This window comes from Limanda limanda, chromosome 14, assembly GCF_963576545.1.
Source record: "Limanda limanda chromosome 14, fLimLim1.1, whole genome shotgun sequence".
Taxonomy (NCBI): Eukaryota; Metazoa; Chordata; class Actinopteri; order Pleuronectiformes; family Pleuronectidae; genus Limanda; species Limanda limanda.
Window position 1 is genome coordinate 21399941 of NC_083649.1, and position 18002 is coordinate 21417942.

Here is an 18002-nt window from a genome sequence, read left to right on the forward strand (position 1 = left end):
CCAGCTACAGCCTTTTACAGGATCCTCTGACAGCAGCTGAAATGTAAAGCGATGCTTTGACTTACATAATTCTTGTCATCGTCCTCATTGTAGGCAAGTTTGACCACACCGTAGGAGCCCTGCAACACAACAATATGTGGGTCATATTCATGTGGATGGACACAACACATCATTTAATTATCATTCAGTGCTACTTTTGTGGTTTAGCTCCACAATTATGGAACCCCAAATATTCAAAATGAGATAAATCAAAATGACACTAAGACATCACATTAATAAATAGTGTAAGTGGAAACATTTATCATCTATTAAATATCAACTCACAATTATGAAAAGAGTTTCATAATATATTTTTTAATAATATCATTTTCTGTCATTATAGACATGAAATGTGTTATCGGGAAAATTCTTACATAAAAGCAGAAATATTTATCCAAAAAATGACTGAGATTGCAAGGTAATGAATTGAGTTCTGTCAATCCTAAAACAAAGGAGTTCTTCAGATCTGATGAGTTTCCTTTCAAACACAACAATTTTATAATTTGACGGCACAAAATGGCTACTCTCACGCGCACATGCACACGCACGTACGCACACACACACACACTTTTAAAGTCGATCATACACTCACATGAATGAAACAAACCGGGTTACATCACCTCTGATTCCTCTGACGGCTAAAACTGCCAGCTGGCTCTGAACAAATGACTCAGCATTTAAATGTGCTTCAAATCGTTTTTTTGCTAGGAGTGAATTCATCCAAACATTACCAAACACCATCCATGTTTAATAATTTTTTTTTACCCTTTAAAAGGTAAAGTGAGTCATTAAAACTCAAAGTGTTTAGTTTTTCCAGTTTAGATTTATTTAAAAAACATGGCGGCCTACGCAGAGAGGATCCGCTCCCAATGTAAATATAAAAAATTTAAAAATAAAGGGATAATATTGGGGTTAAAAATTCTAAAAAATTTGATTATTACACACTAATGAACATGTCTCTAGCATTATTTTATTTTCAATTTCTGCCACTAGATCCCTTTCAGCTGAATCTTACACACTGAACCATTAATATACATATATGTACTGTAAAAATGTGCTAAACATGAGAATGTATGCATATGTTAACATTTAGCACCACGCAAGACAATCACAACAGCTACAAATCCTCAACATTATCATCATAACCCCCCACCCCAACCCACGTGCTGGCGGTGAATCCAGCGGGGATCCCCTGCTGTGTGTTCACATTGGATTCTCCTGATTTTCTACAGACGTTATACTAGCGGGCCATGCGGAGAAGGTCGAGAGATAATACGTAACCTCTCTCATTCGGCTCACACATGCACCTGCTCCAGAGAAAATACGGGGGATCTGCAGAGTTCAGTGCATGTCTGAAAGCAGCCTTTTCAGATGTGCGTGTACCCACAAGTGGCAAGAACCGGTCTTTCAATTTTTTCAATTTTATCAGTGCACCCCAGTCACAAGGAATTGTACACGTAAAAGCGACGATCTTACGCTGTGGGGAAATTAAAAAAAATCCTGGATCCTCCCATTTATTCAGATCCCTTCAAAAAGATAATGGATTCTTCCCTCACCCACACCACATCCTTTTTACAGAGTTTCATGGTTATCCATCCTGTAGTTTTTGCAAGATGAGACAAACAACAAACACCAATTAAAACATAACCTCCTTGATGAGGTAATAAGATGTACTAACATCTTATGTTAAAAAAAACAGGACATGAGCAACTATAAAACGCACAGAGAGTTGTGGCCGAGGACTTTTGTCGGAACAACGTGAACAAAATATGAAACAGCATTATCTAGGTCAAGTGCCGAGTTTTTAATTAAAACCAGAAAGTTAAAAAAATTAATTTAGAAGAGAACGTTGTTCTGCATAAAAAGTAGCTTCCAGTTATGCTCTTCTTAAGCTTTTTAGAAATAGAATTAGAGATTGTTTTGATCTAAAGAGGCAAGTGGTACACAGCTGAGGCCGCACATGACTTCCTGTACTGTGTATGGTTCTTTGGGGAATCCTTTTTTTCCCCCTGTCAACTGACTAAAGGGCCGATCTTTCCCTATAGCTACAACCATTTTCCTAAACCACTTGAAGATGAACATAGGCCAACCTCACCTTTCCGATTTCACTCTTCAGCTTATACTGGTTCAACTGGATGCAGTCCTGTGAAGTGGGAGAGAAAAAGAAGGAAGTGAATCATCAATAAAAACATGATCAGCACCAGAGTGAATGTTTTGCATCATCGAAGGCCAAGAGAAACAGGGCTGCCTCTGGTACCTGAACGAAATGTTCCCTCTGTCTGTGTGTGTGTGTGTGTGTGTGTGATTGTGCTGAAAGCCATTTATTTCTGAGTAACGATGCATTCTGTAGTTTCTGTTTACTGTCTGCAAATCCATTAAGGTGCCATCGCTTAAATGACTGATTTGAAGTTCCATAGCAACCACCGCTACAGCGTGGAGTCAGCCAGGGGCACAGGAGAGGAGACCACAGCAGGACACAGAGGACGGGGGTGCTGGGTGAGAGGAGTTTGGTGGTGGTGGTGGTGGTGGTGGTTGGGGGAGGATTTTACAGGAGGTAGGCTGAAAAGGAGGAGGGGGTCCACAGACGGTAAAGTCCATGAGCAGAAACGGAGAGCAGAGACAGGGATGGAGAGGAGGAGAAAACAGATTTAAAGTGGATTTCTCATTACAGTTGAGGGGGGTGCTGGCTTTACTGTGAGCCAGACCAGTGCCTGAGGCTCAATACTGGAACATGTTAAAAGGATGAGAGGCGGCAGGAGATCAAAGATGGAACAAAAAAAAGATATAATGGCGGCAGGACTGAAAGCAAAGCACCAACTCGTGGTGTGGGAAATGCACCCGGCAAAGTATTCTGGAGTGGGTTACGTAACAAGCTGGTGATGAAGCTTGAACTGAGTATTACTGTTGGTGCTGCAGGAGATGGGAGGAGGGTTATGCACTGTAGGGTAGGATGGTGTGAAGTATAGTGTGCGCAGGGGTTATGAAAAAGAGGTTGAGGGGAAACTCTGGGAAAGAGCTGCTCCGATTTTGTGAGAGACAAAGGGGAGACTAAAAAATAGGGCGTGGGAGGATAAAGCGGAAGGCAAATGAGGACAATCCGGAGAAAAGAGGAAAAGAGCAATTGGAGGGATTGTCTAAGAGAAATTCCATTGGGTTCAGAGTTTGCCGGCACATGCTCATAGGCTCCTGGGCGCTGCAGTGCAGTTAATACACTCTCCATGCAGATGGATAAAGAGGGCCGTGCAGAAAGCCTTAAACGCATCTGTCACATGCACACACACAAATAAATTCCAGCCGAATGCTCCACTGGGCCCAAACAACTCTTTTTGTTTCTGTCACTGTCACGTTAGACTGTTGCTTTACATGAACAGTGCAGCCCCCCACACCATCTTCCCTGAGTATGCAACACACCCATCTCTCCACATTTCCCCATCCATTACTCAGCTACTGATCAATATCAGTGTGCAACGAATAGATCACCGTCACTGTGCTATTTGAAACCATTGACCATTCATTTCGGTCCCTTTATGAATAATATGCATGTCTGCTTCAGGAAGGCTGTAATTTAAAAGCTAAATTGTATTAGATTATATTTAAATATTTAAAATCATTTACCCCTACTGTCATTTTACAATCGATTTTGATAGAATGGTGCAAAACCTGTGGAACAATGATAGCACTGCGCGGGATTCATTATGTGTTGTTTTATAAAGTGTGTGCAGATGCAAATGGTAGATCTGACTTTGCATCAACTTAAACAGCAAAGAACTGTATGGAGAGAAATAAGACTAGAATTATAAATGCCACTCCCTAGCAGAAGTTGTTTAAACCAGTGGTCCCCAACCACCGGGCCATGGCCGGGTACCGGTCCGTGAGGCATTTGTTACCGGGTTGCACAGAAAGAATAAATATTTTATATAATTTCTGTTGTATTGATTATTAGAGTCTGAAAAGTGTTTTATTTTGAAAAACGACCGGATTTTCTCCGACGTAACATTCGCCTGTTCCTCTTGACACGTCAAGACGCCTCGGTCACTTGATGTGTTACTCGCAAAACTAGTGAAAATTAGTAAAAAAAAAAGTCTTTGGAGAGCTTCTTTGCAAAGGGGTGTCGTGTCTTTCAAGCAGCAGTGTCTTGTCGAAGTTGATGTTGAAAGATTCTCAGCATCCCAGTACTTACAAGTATAATATTTATTACACAAGAGTATTACAGGTCAGGACGAGCTTCTAGAAAACTCGGAGATAACACACAGCGAATAAGTGAAAATCTGCCTTGTCTGTGCAAGACAATGACTCTTATAGGGGAGTTTAGAGATAAAATGACGTCACCCATAGAGTCTCTGACTAAATTTGGGAATGTGTCGACCTTAAGATTTAAGGACCTGTTGAAGAACTTTCCTTCTCTTACCATTCCATAAGCGGTTCAAAGAAGTTCAGACAAGGAGAAATTAACAGATCACATCTGGAAATAGTTTTTAAAGGTCTGAGCATAAGACACAAGGCGCCTTAGGATATTAACATGTCATTATTGTTTATAACTATGCTTGAGAGATACATTAGCTGAATATAAGTTTGAGCATAAGGCGTCATATATGTAAATGTCATTGTATTTTATAACCATGCTCAGAAGATCTCTTGGATAAATATATAGTATAGGGGAAAAGGCCAACTGAGAAGTCAGAAGAGGAGCCTACGGCCTCCAAGAAAAAGACGGGTTCATCGCAACAGGTGATTCTCAGGCACCAAGTCCTCTCAGCATAATATGTGGCGACAAGCTAGCGAACGAGTCAATGAAGCCTTCAAAACTGCTTAGGAACATGGAGACCAAGCACCCTGGATTAAAAGATAAGACTTTGAGTTTTTTGAAAGAAAAAACGTGAGCAAGAAGGACAGAAGCAATTACTGAGAGCCACCACATCAACAAATGCGAATGCACTGAGAGCATCATACTTAGTGGCTAACCGTATTGCAAAGGCTAGGTGGGACCATCTTGTTGCAGAGAAACAAGCGCAGGGCTCCCACTGATTCAGCGTTATGGTGAGTTGTATTTTTCATGCACTTAACATTCGTTTTTATGCCTGTCGTGTTATTTTATTTCTTCTGTATTTATCTGGCACACCTTGAACGTGGGTCCGCGACAAATAATGCCTACATTAAACCGGTCCGTAGTACAAAAAAGGTTGGGGACCACTGGTTTAAACCACATATTAGGCTAGCCACAAATGATGAAGATAAATATTTTCATTTCAATAATTGTTTTTTTTTAATATATTTTTGAAAGTAATCAATAACAGGAAGAGCATTGGTCCAATGATACCATCAGAGCAGGAGGGTAACATTGGTGTCCGCCTCTGACATCAGCAACATCACTGCTTTAAAATACATCTGAAATGTATTAAAAAGAGGCCACTAGACTCAGCCATAATGATGTAGTTGACTGGAGTGGCCGTGCTAAATACAAAGTATTATAAACATCCCAAGGGCTATTGTACATTCTATTTATGCCAATTGATCCCTTTAACAAAAATCTAACAGACTGATCCTTTGAGAATAGAGACAACTGCATCATTTACTTTACTAATGTACTGTGAAGAAGGATGGATTGAAAAATTCATCATTGCTCCAGTGATTGCTTTAATGACTATTTCTGGCATTAGCTATAACGTGGCGTTAACTAAACATATATTTATTAAGAGAAAACTGAGCAGAAGACCTCGTCTTCTCAGCTTTAAATATTTTAACTACTATTTGACGTGCCTGTATCAACATTTAAAGCATTCCTCGTTATTGTTATTGGTCTTCTCGTGATTCCAATGGAAATGTGAGTGAATATCCTCATTTTCATTTCAGTGCAAAAACTTAATATGAGGCTTTAAGTATGAGAAAAAAGAACTATGGGTTTTTCTCACATCACTTCCCCCTACAAGTGTTTGTAGCCAGTGTATACACAATGTGGTCAATGTATGTATCAGCATGTGTGGAGCCTTCCCTTCACAAGGTCTATTGTGGTGTCATTTCCTTGCTGTCAATACAGGTTACTGTTGGGAGAGGGGTGGGGAGTCATAGTCACCCATCATGGTTTAATCCCTGTGACTAGCCCTTACATAAATAAACACAATTTAATATCCTGTTTTGACATAAAACATCATGCTTTCAGATGAAAACGCACATTGAGCACCATCTATTTGGGTTATTTTTCTCTGGATTTGCTTAATCCTAAAATTAAAACCACAAAACAGACCAGCCATTGTCCAAAAACGTTCGTGCTTTCAAAATTATAGACATTGTGTGTACAAAAGACTCAAACCACAACAAATGTGATGAGAAAGTCGGGTATGAGAACTCAGACCAGAGTTTCCTGCAATAAATTAAAAGAGTAAGAGGCTTTTGTGCTTTAGTGTCACTGTTATATAAGCCACACACGCGCACGCACACGCACACGCACACACACACACACACACACACACACACACACACACACACATACACACACACACACACAAACACACAACTTCCTCATGTGGATTAGTGCTGGACTTCCCAAACTGCACAGGAAGGACATTCTCTATAATGAGGAGGGGGAAGAGAACATGAGCGTGTAAATCATTTCCACATTTTATTTTTACTGCGGTTATATTTATAAACTGTGAAATACACAGGAGGGTCTGTGCACCTGCCCAGACTGCAGAAAAGAATAAACTGAGATTCAACAAAGACAAAGAAAAACAAACGCATCAGCTATTAAAAAAAAATACCTGATAAATATTCTGCTCAGGTCATTACTGGTCATTACTGGTTAAAAAAAAAAGAAATGTTGCACTCTCTCTCTCTCTCTGTTGTGCTGTAGTGTAGACATGAAAGACCTGCAATTCGATTTTTAGAGGAATGGACACAATGCCAGGGTCTGTGAGTCTGTGGCAGCAGTCTGTCTCTTCCAGTTCCACATCCTGGAAGATATCATGAATTTTTAATGTTCAATGTGGATTCAAAAAAAGGAGGACACAGGAAATTCAGGTATTACCCCATGCAAGTTCTTCTGCAATGAAAGTTGGGTTGAGTTGAATATAATTTAAAGGGGTAACACACATTTAAGATTTTGAGAATAAAGTCATTATGTTAGGAGAAACATTTTGTGAGTTTAGGAGAATTATTTTTGACATTTAGGAGAATTAAGTCAAAATTGTGCGTGACATGTTACAGGAGGAATATCCGAGGATCAGCCTGTCGCCTGTTAGAAATGTGAAGCATCTTGTTAAGTTCCACAAATATCAAAATACTTCATCTTGTCAGGTCAGCTCAACATTATCAGAATTTTGAAAAGATTGTGCAAGAAATTCAGTCTATTAAGCTGAAAAAAACACACGGACTCAGAGGAAATATCCTTTTTTGTGGTGAAGGACATGTTTAGAAGTGGTCGACTGTGAGAATTTTTTAAATAACAACTGTGATTTATTATATATATATATATATATATACATATATATATATATATATATATATATATATATATATATATATATATATATATATATATACATATATTATGACGTTTTTCTCAATAAATTACAACTTAATCTGGTAATTTTATTTTTCCTTGTTAAATTATAACTTTATTCTCAGAATATTAGGGATTTTTCCTTGTTGAATGAGTTATTCCTTGTAATATTCTAACTTTATTTATTCGTGAATTACGACCTTCAAGACAAAAACTTAGGCAATTTGAGAGGCCATATGTGAGATTACCACGTTTTACCCAGTGGACCAATGTAGCTATTACACGTTTTGAGTTGAGACTGGGTTGGTCCAATACCACCAACTATAGACCTCCAGCTAGGTCAGTATTCTCATCATTGCAGAGAGGGAGGGATTTGCTTCTTGCATCAGCATTTTACCATCTGCATGATGTTGGTCCGTCAGATAAGCTAAATGCTGACTTGATATGAGTGGACAGTGTGATTGCTGGTTTTCCCTGAGTTGATGATTAAGTTTGATTGACAGGCTTTGTTTTCTGCTCATGAGCTGTAAGGGGTAACTGCTTCTTCTCCAAGGGTCAGGAAGCTTTACCTTTAATTTTGTACATTTAAGATGATATAATGTAGATGTTCTATTGTCCACGCTGATTGGATCAAATATGAAAGCTACAGGCTCCATCCACAGTTCTGACCTATTGTTTGCATCAGTGTGGGTTTGTCAGCTCTTAATCCACAGAGAGCAGGCAAGGAAGTTGCTAGATTCACACAATGAGGCTGCAAATACATTTTGCAGAAAAAACTGAAAAGTTAGAAATGCAACAAGCATGTGATGGTTCCTGTATAACGGCTAAGAAAGCCTTTAGTCAGAGGATGAGCGGTGACCTGAACACAGCGTCAGACAAGTTGTATTATATTCTATATCATTTTCAAAAATAAGAATAATGAACAGACATGTTCCACAGCAAATTCTCCTCACTTCTGCTGCGGCGCATCTGGCCGTACAAAGCCAACAGCAGAACACAGTGATCTCACACTTCATAATGACACAGATGTGCATACAGTGTAGATCATTGAATAATTATATAAGGGGCTCATGATGCATTAAAATAAAAAAGCTTACATACAGGGATTCTCATTTTTCTCTCAGCTAATGACCCACAAGATTGAAAAATTCAATCTATATTCATATATGAGATATTTCTATCACAGTATCTACCTGCCTCTTGAGCCCCTCCTCTGATCGACTGCACGTTGAGTGACTTGCGACCAGGCCTATCACAGGTCTCATTCTGGTGCATTCACTCTCTCTGGTAAGCACAGCTGACAGTCACACTTTAATTGGATACCGCTATAGAAGACCAGCCACATATTTACAGTCGGTTTCAACCGGATGTTTCTGAAGGGTAAATTACACCGTCCTCATGTCTGTTCAAGTTTTAGCAGGAGAGTTGGCCAACGTAGGAGTAACGTCCTGAGTTACAGTACGGAGTTTCACAACAGAGTTTCAGCACAGACTAAGACTTAACCCAACAGTGGGCACTGTGACACAGCACGTCAGAAGAAAGAAAGTGTAACCGCTGGTCTCCAAAACTAACATTCTTAGGAGGAATGTGCACAGACACATTCTCTTCCTTGCGTCCCTCAACGCTGCAGTGTTTCTTCGATCCTAAATGACTCATACGGAGGGGGAAGTACAAAACGAGACATTTCAATTACATATTTCTTAGAATGGACTGAGTGAAAAAGTCCGTGGAGTGGCTGTTCAAGTCATTACGGAGAGTAAAAGCCCAGAAATTGTGTTTTACACAATATGGGCTCTTTAAGGTCATTTCAGGATTTAATCATGATCATCTTCAATAAAAATGACTTCCTCACCTGAGAGTCAGATATAGACACACGTTTGGATTCCACCGTGGGCCTGCGAGCCACACGAGGGGAGATGTGTGTGTAGCCTCCTCCAGGGCCGGATGACAGATAAGTGCCCCTCTCCTGCAGCGACAGCTTCCTTCCAGTCAGGTGAGGCCGCAACGGATGAGTCCTCTTGGCCTGAGCCCCCTCCTGCTGAGCCCCCCCGTTTCTCACGCCGTTGGCAGCCGAACCGCCTGAATCTTTCGTCGTCATGGCAGACATGACGTCCGTGAGACTGGCGGCCTGTTCGGCACAGTCAGGGTCGAGCCTCTCGCAGCCAGGGTCACTGCTCATAGCCATGGCTGGTGGGTAGATGGGAGCGATGCAGGAGGAGGAAGTGGGGAGGATACTGGGGGTTTCCCACCAGCATCAACGTGACCTTGAATGGCCTATGGTCAGGATGTTCAGGGTCCCGAAGATCTGGAACAGAGGGGAGGGGGAGCTCAGTCAAGATGCAGCAAAATGACTATAAACTTATAACAGTGTATGTATACACACTCACACACACACACACATTCGTATTTGTGCAATATGTATGAAGAGATATTTACAACACAGTATACATCATTGAGCAATCATCCTGTGCCACTGCACTTTATTTACCAAAGTATGTCTCTCTAAAAATAATATGTCTGTAGTGAAAGGTGTATACTATCATTTATTTTAATCTTATTTTATACTTTAACGTGTTCACTTGTTTACCTCATTCTGTGCTACAAGAAGTTAATCTCCCCGGTGTGGGAACAATAAACTGGATCTTTTCTTATCTCATCTTCCAAGGTTAATCATCGCAGTTTAGCCTGTGTGTATGTTAGATAAAGACCGACAGATATTACTCTGGGCTGTAAAAATACAGCTCACTTCTTTGCACGTTTTTCCAATGGAAAAAAAAATGTTATGTATGTTGGTATTTGTAATCAGTTATCTTAAGAGATTGAACATCAAATATAAAGAGGTAAATACAAGAGAAAATCCTAATCCTAAATCCTTATGTAAAAAGAACCATGTGGATGCATTAATTTATGTTGCACTTTACATGCATTTCCATCTCACTTTAAACCCAAACCTTGTCCCTTGATCATTAGCAAAAATCATTTCAATACAATCCCTCTGGTAGTTGTTGACATGTTTCAGTCTGGACCAGTGGTGGACACAGGGCCGGCCCTGCCAATGTTGGCGCCCTTGGCGAGATTTCAGAATGGCGCCCCCCCCAACATACACACGCAAATTGTCATGCATCCCCAAGAACTTTTGGACTGTATACAGATGCACACACAGGCAGACAAAATTCTAAGCTATAAAAAATAATAAAAATATATAATAAAAATATAAAAAGTCTGAAATCAGCTGAACTGACAGCATATCATGTCATGTAGACAAAAATAAACATCAATGATGTCCGCAATCGGGGTGATTCTACCTCTATATTGTTCTCCCCCCACACACACACACAAGAGAGTATATGCTTGTGTGTTTCTGTCTGTTTAGACACAACTGACAAATGTGTGGATTAAGCAGTGTTTGGCAATTTACTGAAAATTAGTAATTAGTTACAGTTACTAGTCACTTCTTTTAAAAGTAATGGAATCACCTCACCAGTTACTGTATATCAAAAGTAATTAGTTACTAGGGAAAGTAACTTTTATGTCTGCTTTTTAAATCTAATGAATATGAACAGTACGGAACCGTCAAACACAATAAACATATTTTTTAGACCTATTTATTGTAATCAACAGGGCAACAGGCCCATTTGTGGGTCATTTGGTACCGGGCCGCACAGAAAGAATAAACATTTTACATGTTTTCTGTTTTTTATCTAATATCCGCTAGTTTTTCAAAATAAGACCGTTTTATTTTGAAAAATTACCGGATCCTCTGCGTTATGACTCATGCTTTATGCATGTCAAGACGCTTGTCTCGGTCACGTCACTTTTTCGCTAAACTATATTGTATGTATATGTATGTGTATTCAATCATGTATTTAATATATCACTTATATCGTTTAAAATATATACATTTTCAGGGTGTTTTCCGGCCCGATTTGCTCGCGGCGAGCGAAATAGAACAGACCCCGAAACCATCGCTGCAGATCACGAGCGGCCGAGGTGCTTCCCGCAGCTTCCCGCCACGACGCTGCCGGTGCGAACAGCCCGATTATTTAACATGGGCGCGGAAAGGAGGCGGACAGCTTTCGTGGCGCTTCTATCTTCGGTGCGTCCCCGGGTTTAGAAGATGATGTTGTGATGTGAATGTATTGGTTTATATTGCATGTGTCACGTCATGATAAATCAGTCCCTTGTGCCGCCCTCTCTGCATTTTGCGCCCTAGGCAACCGCCTACTTCGCCTATGCCAGGAGCCGCCCCTGGGTGGACATACAGACTGTCAATCAGAGAGTGAACTAGTGAGGCTAACTTGATCTACTTTTCGCAACCCTCAGTCTCCCAATATACACACATACCTGTGTACATGGTTGCGTAATGTGATATTGTCCATATAACCAACCCATGTCAGTCAAAATCCTTGACTTCTGTTATTGCAAGCCACAGATCAATATCTTGCAACATTTTGTGAAAGTCAAGGAAAACCAAGCAGACATAACAAATAAATTGTTATCTCTTTGTTGACAGATTGAAATTAACCCCAAACAAAACCATGTCAAATTTTGCTGAACAATTGTATGCCTTTTGGTTCCCTGGATCTCGTTGAAATGCTTGTGGTTGGGCCGACCCACAAAGAAATACACACATAAAATAGACTGAAGATATTGTGTTCATACAGTGTGTGTACTCAGTCATTTAGCAGGGTTTGTTTATTGCCTTTGTTGCCTTTCATCTTTAATGAGAATCAAGCCAGCGACAGACAGCCAGGGAATATCAAAGCTCTTCACGACATCTGATTCAGGTGGAAGAACACAGATATGCAAAGCGGGCTCCGCACACTCATCCGAGGTATAAGGGTACTTAAATCCCTTTTTTCTAACATTATGCATCTTGGTAACAGCACAAATCAAGAGGAAAAAGAATGGTGGTTGTTTTCATCTGTAAGGAGCCACCTGGGTCTGTGCATGTTCCATGAAAATAAAGACTGAAGAGAGAGACTAGAGTCAAAGTCACTTCTCTGGATATTCGACAAGAGGTGTTCACTAAATGGGCCATGTAATGCTATTCCTGAAATGTGTCAGGTGGTAAGAGCTTCATATTCAAAAATAACAATGTTCCACTTCGTCCCGGTCCAGGTAGGTCACACCAATTCAGGCACTTGTATACAACCACGACTCAATACAAAATGCATTATATATATTCAGCCATGGCAGCAGAACACCTCTGGGGGATGCAATGTCAGTCCACCAGTTTACTCCAGACGGATATAATTTAACAACAACTGGAGGGACTGCATGAATTCTACCTCTAGTGTTACCTTGACAATGCTATTTTTGGTTTAAAGTGAAATATCTCAGCATTAACTGGTTGATTCAGGGATAAAGGGAACCTTCTTATTTAAGCCAAGTTCACACAACACAGATTTTGGTCTGTTTTGCATATGGACAGTCGTCAATCGCTAAATGTGAACTCATCAACCGACGCATTCACATGCACACATAGCATATGATCCGACACATGTGTAAACTCAGACTGATTAAAAACAACATAATAATTTGGATGGTTTTGCACATAGATCACAGTGGTGACAACAAAGTATTGATTGGGCTTGTTGGTCAGGATAATCTCGGCCCCAGCCACTGTTGTAGGTGATTCTTTCTTTTTTTTGGACCGAGAGCCAGTTCTTTGGTGATTGAAAGTAACAGACCTCTGGAGCTGCCTTGGTGGAAAAGGGGAGTCTCTTCTTCTGTGCGTTTTCGTGACTAAACATAGTTTGGGACCAGTCGGGGGTTTCTCGTTGTGAATGAACATGCAAAAGACAGCAAGTCTGCAGTGTGAACTCCACAGAAATCAGACAACTTTGAAAGGCATGTGCATGAACTTGGCTTAAACAACATCCAGTCAGAATTTGTATACATGTACAGGAAAAACTAAAAAAAGATTCCCTTAAGTTTTAGTTATCACTTTTTATTTAACTCCAATTACCAAATGCTGACACATTATATTAAAATGGTGAATGTTTATAAAAAAATATACACAAGCTTAACACCACCACGTTAGCATTGTGACAAGTGAGATAAGCATTTTTATCCCAAATACAGCTATGTTTAAGTACTGAGACAGCTGCGAGCATGGCTGCAAACTACTGAATACGGCACAAGGACAATGCAGTGGTCCACTGGTTGTTGTTTTGCAAGGCATTGTGGGATTACAGGATAGACAGGGTTGACCTGCTGCATGAGGACAGTTGAAATATAAAATCTGCCTGAAGGCTTCTCAGTGATTGACTGGTAGCAAAATTACACTGAAAAGATGACGCAGCGGTGGAAGCTTAGTTTTATACTTGCAGTGGATGAATGTCTGGAGGAGTAGTCAGTGACAGTGATGGTCTGACTGCACACATGATCATTCTTATATACAGGAAACATAGCTTTGTCTTCAGTATTTCTTTAAATCTCAATTACCCCATAGGTGGGGCTAGGCTTAAGAAATGCGAACGATGCCGGGGCTGAACTTGTTTTGATGGAAACAAGGATTTATAGATGGATACACAACAGCTCCCCAAAACAGAGACAAGATAAGGCATCTCACTTTCAGCAGGTAGGTTGCTAGCTCAGAGGTAGTAATTATGTTTAAACCCCTGTCCATTTGTTTGTTGGTTGGTTGGTTTCACACAAAACTTAGTGTTCAGGTGCGGTATGGGTCAAGAGAGAACCCAAAACATGTTGGCGCAGATGCAGGAATTATTTTTCTTTCTTTAACATTGCGAAATAGGGCATTTTTTCAACATTTTCACAGTTTTCCTTCGGGGGAATAATTCAAGAATCTTGATGGGAAAAAAACTAAAAACAGGCACATTTAGGAAACTGTATGACATTTGTTGCAGCTTGATTGAAATCAAAAGGACTGCTGGGTGCTGGCGGAGGTGCTCTACTGAGTGCCACTGCAGTTGCTTCCTGGAGCAAAGGCAATTTTGGAAATGGTTACAGGCAGATATGACATTAGGAGGAAAATGCAATATGAGATTCTGCCGATGGCCGGCTCATAAACTCTACATCTGGATGGGCCAGACTCGAGGTGTAGAACATCACCATCGCAGTTTTCTTTTAAAATATCCAAATTATATCACCAAGGGTTGTTTTAACTCCATTATAAACTATTTTCCCATTGAAGCTTTTTATTTGCCTGGTAACATAAAATATGCAATTATAAAAGGTAAGTGAACAATTTTATTGTGGATAGTCATTTCATATATTGAGCCTTGTGTGTGTGTCGGGAGCCATGGACACCGTTTGCTCATGATTTGCAGATTCCAATTTGCATATTTTAGATGACCATTATTCAAACTATGTTAATTCAGACTGCAGGAAAAGAAAAATGTATACAGTCAGCAGCAAGAGGAAATGCATTGTTTGACTCCTGACTTATTTCAGCAAAAACAAAAAGGAGCTTTCATATTTTGCTAACTTAACTCACAACTAGTGATAATCCTTCTCTTGAAGCAGGTTTTTCTCCCCTGCAGCACCATTGAGCCCGCCGCATGTGTGAGCGATATCCTGCTCCAGGCGGGAGGACGAAGCAGCAGAGGTTTGGTTATTCATTTTGGCTGGAGAGACTTTTATTTGTTTACAGAGGCAGGTAACCACACATTTTCATTACAGAGGACATTTTTTTATTAGGTTTAATACTTTCTTTCACATCTAACCTTATCATTTTCAGCCGCATCCATCCATTGTATCATATAAATATGTGAGGTGAAATGTATATCTCCAGCTTGACATATTGTAGCTGACACACTGTTGGAGTGTATACATCTGGTATGAATTTATTCCTATAAAAGTTGCAAAACACAGTTATAACACATTTTGTTTAATTTACTAAAGATCTTTTAATCTCTTTAGAGAAGTCAAGCTGGCATAACAGGGGAATTTATACACCTGGATCACCCATCTAGTCCTACGGCTTTAACAAAATAAAGGCAGATTATGGTGAGCCAATAATACCACAAAAACATCAACTTTGAATCATGTTATGTTCTTAATTTATCCTATTTTATGACACCACCAGAACTGTTCACATCAGAATATAAGTGAGTCCTTCAATCTTCTCTAAAGTGAAAAAGACCTGCTGAGCACTGTGAAGGCCCCTCGTGCAGAGATGGAGAATTTAAAACAAACTCTTGCCAACTGGCAGGTCATTAAAATCAAGGCCTCAGAGATGGACTCAAACAGAGTTTGGTTTAACCGTCAGTAACAATGATACGCTGAGGGCTGACGAGCCAGAGAAAGTGTGCATCGCAACTTGCAGCTTAATTTAAGAAAGGAACACTGTCAAGAGCCAACGGAAGGACCTTGAGCGGGAACATTTCTTCAGTCAAAACATACATGACCTTCAAAAGATGCTCCAAAATGAGCGAGGAGAATAAAAAAATCAGAGCGAGGCCCATCTTCATGAGAGAAAACAAATATGAGGAAAAAAACCTTGAAGATTATACTGGAGAAAGTTTCTCATGCCGTGAGCAATACGGTTAAACGCAGAGCTCACTGCCAAGTGCAGTTCAGAGGACTAGGACAGTGAGAAGATCATGGATGAGGACGTCCAGCCAAAGAAAACCCCAAAAAACAAGAAACAGAAAGGGAGTAAGAAGTTTGTTTATGACATCAAATCATAGGGGTTGCTATTTAGACGTGTGCTATGTGTTTTAAATGTAATTGATGAACTGTGTGTTTCAAATGTGAATGTTTGTTGAGCCCTGTCACAGAAGACCATCTGTCACTTTTGGACAGACAATAAAGTTTATCTATCTATCTATCCAATAGCCGTTGGGTAATTGGTAAAAGACTCCTTCTTTGGCATTATTTCAGCTGATATGTGTTTATTACATTATAATTTCTGTTTCTTATTTTGTCACTCTGTAACAGGACAAACTGATGCTCAATATAAGGTATCTGACACGTTTACATAATTGTTATTGTTTATTCAAATGGATGGATGTATTTATTGCTTTGTATAAAATGTAGCTTTAGAGAGACTCCAGTAGCTAAAGCATGCATGTGCTTGAATGCATCAGGAGAAGAATATTTCATATTTGTTGCATTATGTTCATAAAAAAATCTTGAATCTCCCTTTAATCATCTTGATACATAGTGATACAAAATTCGTTCAGCTCTGTGGGAGAGTCTGTAAACCTGATGTGTAAATATCCTCTAGAGACAGACATGAAAGCGTACAGCGACCGTGTGGATCTACTCCACATTATATTCTTTGGGATTACATAAGGGTTAGGGTATATGGTTAAATAACGTTAAGCGTAATGGTTATTCTCACCACACACAAGGACAAATTCAAAGTCAGACAACTAAAGCAAAGTTGGATTAATTTAATGTTTTCAAACCAAAAATCATAGATTCAGTGGGATATACTGTACTTGACCTTATTTCTTCATCTTGCTCCTTTATATACCTCAGGGTCTTTAATCTGTATTCATATAGTTCAGTAAAAAACTGTGAGGGAACGCGATAAGCAAAACCTGTTGCTGCAGTGACCAGGTACAACAGTTCAAGCTCATATCTTTTTTTCCAATTGTGCAAGAGAACAGAAAAAATGAAATATTGATTTGAATATAAAAAAACTTTCATCTGCCGGTAAAGAAACTCTGGAGGAAACTGTGCTTTGATAACACCCAAAAAAAAGGAAATCCATCAGGTGGTTGCTCATTCATAAGGGTCTTCTGCAATGCCATGTTTACTTAAGAGGTTTCTTCACTTCCTCTAGTGTCCTTGACAAAGACCAAGGAGAAAGGCACAGAGTCAACAGTGCATATTAAAGAAAGGGCTTAAAGGCTTGTGGTGCATGGATTTATGTTTTCTGGCAAAAGAAAGTCTGTAACCATGTAACTGTATGTTCAAGGGAGATGATGATTGCACAGAGTTCGGTGTCTTGAAAGCATTCAGGTGGTGCTCTCTTCCTTTGATGAGAGGCAGCAGTGGATCTTCACCGTCTCCCTTCTCAGCCAAACTACTCATCAACCGTGAAACTGAATGTGTTAAGTAAGTGAGTCGTAGCTTCGCACCCTTTTCAACCGGTTCAAAGGCAATCAGCTTTGATTGCTCTGTTTTTACACATTAACGAAATGAAGATTACATGTGCATATGGTATTAAAACCACTGAAGGGTTGTGTCAGTTTGTCAGGTTTCTGTAATGTCCCGTGTTGCAAGATCAGAGGCATGTGCTCATTTCACGCTGATGACAAAGTGCACTCCTGAGCAGAACAGAGCACATATTGATGGAGACCATACCAAGACCACAGGGCTTCAGTGTTTCACCTGTAAGAATCGACTTAGCAGGGATCAGATATTGTGCAATATCGGAAAGTAACCACAGTGCACTACAGGGAGAATCATCTAGATATTGTGCGGTGATACAAAATGCCTTCAGCTCTGTGGGAGAGACTATGAAGTAATGTGGGTAATATCCTGTAAC

The 18002-nt window shown here is 40.0% G+C and overlaps 1 protein-coding gene across 1 annotated transcript in view; it reads right to left on the minus strand.

The window, feature by feature from the left end:
• The window catches only part of camkk1a (calcium/calmodulin-dependent protein kinase kinase 1, alpha a), a 70382-nt gene that overhangs the window by 30147 nt on the left and 22233 nt on the right, over window positions 1-18002 (minus strand). The window contains exons 3-5 of the mRNA XM_061085898.1: window positions 9387-9839; window positions 2135-2182; window positions 66-119 (exon numbers count right to left, since the gene is read on the minus strand). Coding sequence (XP_060941881.1) covers window positions 66-119; window positions 2135-2182; window positions 9387-9719 — 435 coding nt within the window. The 5' untranslated portion in view covers window positions 9720-9839. The remainder of the gene's footprint in view (window positions 1-65; window positions 120-2134; window positions 2183-9386; window positions 9840-18002) is intronic.